Below are 2,681 nucleotides of genomic sequence, written 5' to 3'. Positions count from 1 at the left end.
ATGGCACTGGCTACACAACATCAGTCCTTGGAAACAGGCGGCAACCAGCTTATGCGAGATCTTGAAATACTGCATGCATATTACAAGAAATGGTGCCTTAAGCCCAACCCGCTAAAATCGGAAACTGGGGCATTTCACTTGTCGAATAGGTTAGCTAAAGAGGAACTGAATGTATATTTTGGGGGAGAAAGAATTAGACACAACCAATGCCCAACATATCTGGGTGTCATGTTGAACAGGACTTTATCCTATAATCAGCACATTACAAAAACCGCACAGAAAATTAAATCCAGAAATAATATCTTGAGTAAACTCACAAGAACTTCGTGGGGTGCGGATGGGAACACACTCAGAACTGCCGCGCTGGCTCTAACTTACTCGGCGACAGAGTACTGTGCACCGGTATGGTACACACACACCGGTATACACCACACGTATAAAATCGACGTGCAGCTCAATGAAGCTATGAGAGTTGTAACTGGGACATTAAGATCAACCCCAACAGTATGGCTCCCGATCCTGGCGAATATTGCCCCCCCTCAAATTCGCAGAACAGCTATGGCAAAAAAGGAGTGGATGAAGGCTTCCACCCAAGACGGCTTACCTATTCAACTGTCTATCAATCCTCCTCCTTCTAAGCGCCTCAAATCTCGCAACCCAATCTGGATGGACGACGAACTTAAGAGCGAGTACAATATGCACTCCAAATGGAACGAGCTTGTGGCTAACAGTCTGGGAACACGCAACTTGAACTTAGTTGCCGATATATCGGGTGCCCTCCCGGGCATGGACCTTCCTCGTTATACCTGGAGTCGTCTAAATCGTTTTAGGGTGGGTCATGGCAGATGCCGTGATATGCTTCATAAATGGGGAATTGAAGACTCACCAGCGTGCGACTGTGGCGCCCCACGACAAACGATGGAACACATTCTGACCGAATGCCTTTCCTGGGGGCATCCAGAACTTATTTTGCGCTACTTCTTCGGCAATTTACTGGATAAATGACCTCAATATAAATGTTTAATGTAAATTTTGTTCCTGACTACATATATGTTTTATATATACTTGTAATATTTTTAAGTCCTTATATTTCTCATGCATGTTTTCTTTTTTCTTTTACAACTATTTGTTTGTTTATATATGCTTATCTCTGTGTATGTTTATAGAATGTATTCACATATCCTGTATTTGTGCTTCTCATACGAAATAAATAAATAAATGACACCCTGTATAAACACTCAATTTGTAGATATTAGTTTAGTTTTAATCTTCTGCTGATTATGCTAACTATTCTGCTGATTATGCCAACATAAAAATTTGTTTTGGTGTATTGCAGTGACTTAATCTTTTAATTTGGTGTTGTAATACCAAAGGTTCCAAACCCTAACTGTAAGAATATAAAGCATGTACTAAAAATATATTTCATAGTTATGTTGTCCTATATTCATTTTGATTATGTAAACACACTCACTTAAGATATAAGGAAAATCTAGTTAAATGTTCAAAGCCTGTAGCGGCGTATACGCAAAGTAACTTCTCAATCGGTAAATCACAGTGTGTTAGCTAAACTATCTGTTATACCACTTGAAAGTGCATGTCAACCGTATTTACGCGAAGATAAATATTGTGGCGCGAAGCATATGTCATGCAATTCGTTCCTCGTATCAGCAGATGTTGCTGGAAGCACATAAGTCACTTTACCTCGTTCCAACCAGAAGACGGTACATAATATGTATTTATTATGCACATGCACCATTCCATATTTGTTTTGATAACATAATATTATAATGTAATTTAATGACATCATAAAATATTGCATAACTCTTCATACTATTTTTAGCCGACTATACCAACAGGTATGGTAGGTGGTAGGGGCTATTAAGATCGGCAAAAAAAAAAGTTTTTTTTAATTTCACTCACACAAAATGAGTTATTTTGGTCATAAATGACCTAAATACAAAATATTTTCATGGTGTTTGTCTGTCTGTCTGTATGTCCGCCTGTCTGTAACACGATAACCCGAGAATCTGGCCATTAGTTTTTGGTGGGGGTGGGGGGTTGGTAACGGGGTATGGGAGGGGGTTAAAAATTTTAGAAAATCGTAACTTCAAAATTACAGAAGCTCGCGAAACGCGGTTTTCAATTTAAGATTGGGAATAATATTTGCAACAAAATTTCTAATAACACCAAAATCAGTCAAAGTCGCAGTTTTTGAGATAAAAAAAATGGAAAAATTCCTTTACTTTGAAACTAAAAGAACTGCCTACCAACTTTTTATTAACATATTTTAGTATCCCGGCGCCAATTTTTTCTATTTCTATTACCTACTAGTTTAGGAAATTTGCCTATATCGTACCTGCGCCTAAATCGTAATTTTTCAATATCTGGTCCATAATACTAAAAGCCTGTATTATTATCTATGGTCTTTTTCAAATAGCGCCAGTGCTTCAAGTAATAATACTTAAATCAAAGATTCTGTTTACCTGATGTGCTCTAATATTTCGATGATTTTTGGTTTGGTTAGGTTAAGTGATTTTGTATGCTTTAAGAGAATATTAATTATTTTCTCAAATTAGGAGAATTTTAGATGATGTAACCCAAACAGTACCACTGTACGAATATACGTACCAATAAAAGAAAAGGTGTGTGCACAATGTGCGCATATTTGAAATGAAACTTCT

General features: G+C 37.4%; 1 protein-coding gene across 1 annotated transcript; it reads left to right on the top strand.

The window, feature by feature from the left end:
- Nucleotides 1-1,005, top strand: LOC115881561. The gene has a single exon (XM_030899102.1). It carries the CDS (start codon nucleotides 1-3, stop codon nucleotides 1,003-1,005), a length of 1,005 nt encoding a protein of 334 aa, XP_030754962.1.
- The last annotated feature ends 1,676 nt before the right edge of the window (nucleotides 1,006-2,681 follow it).

This window comes from Sitophilus oryzae, unplaced genomic scaffold (genome assembly GCF_002938485.1).
Source record: "Sitophilus oryzae breed Bouriz unplaced genomic scaffold, Soryzae_2.0 scaffold_172_pilon_pilon, whole genome shotgun sequence".
Lineage (NCBI taxonomy): Eukaryota > Metazoa > Arthropoda > Insecta > Coleoptera > Curculionidae > Sitophilus > Sitophilus oryzae.
Note: the sequence above shows the minus strand (reverse complement) of the source record. Positions and strands in the feature narration are given on the sequence as shown.

What these genes read in the sequence shown, in the direction of transcription:
- LOC115881561 (XM_030899102.1), top strand. Translation starts at nt 1, where the DNA reads ATGGCACTGGCTACACAACATCAGTCCTTGGAAACAGGCGGCAACCAG.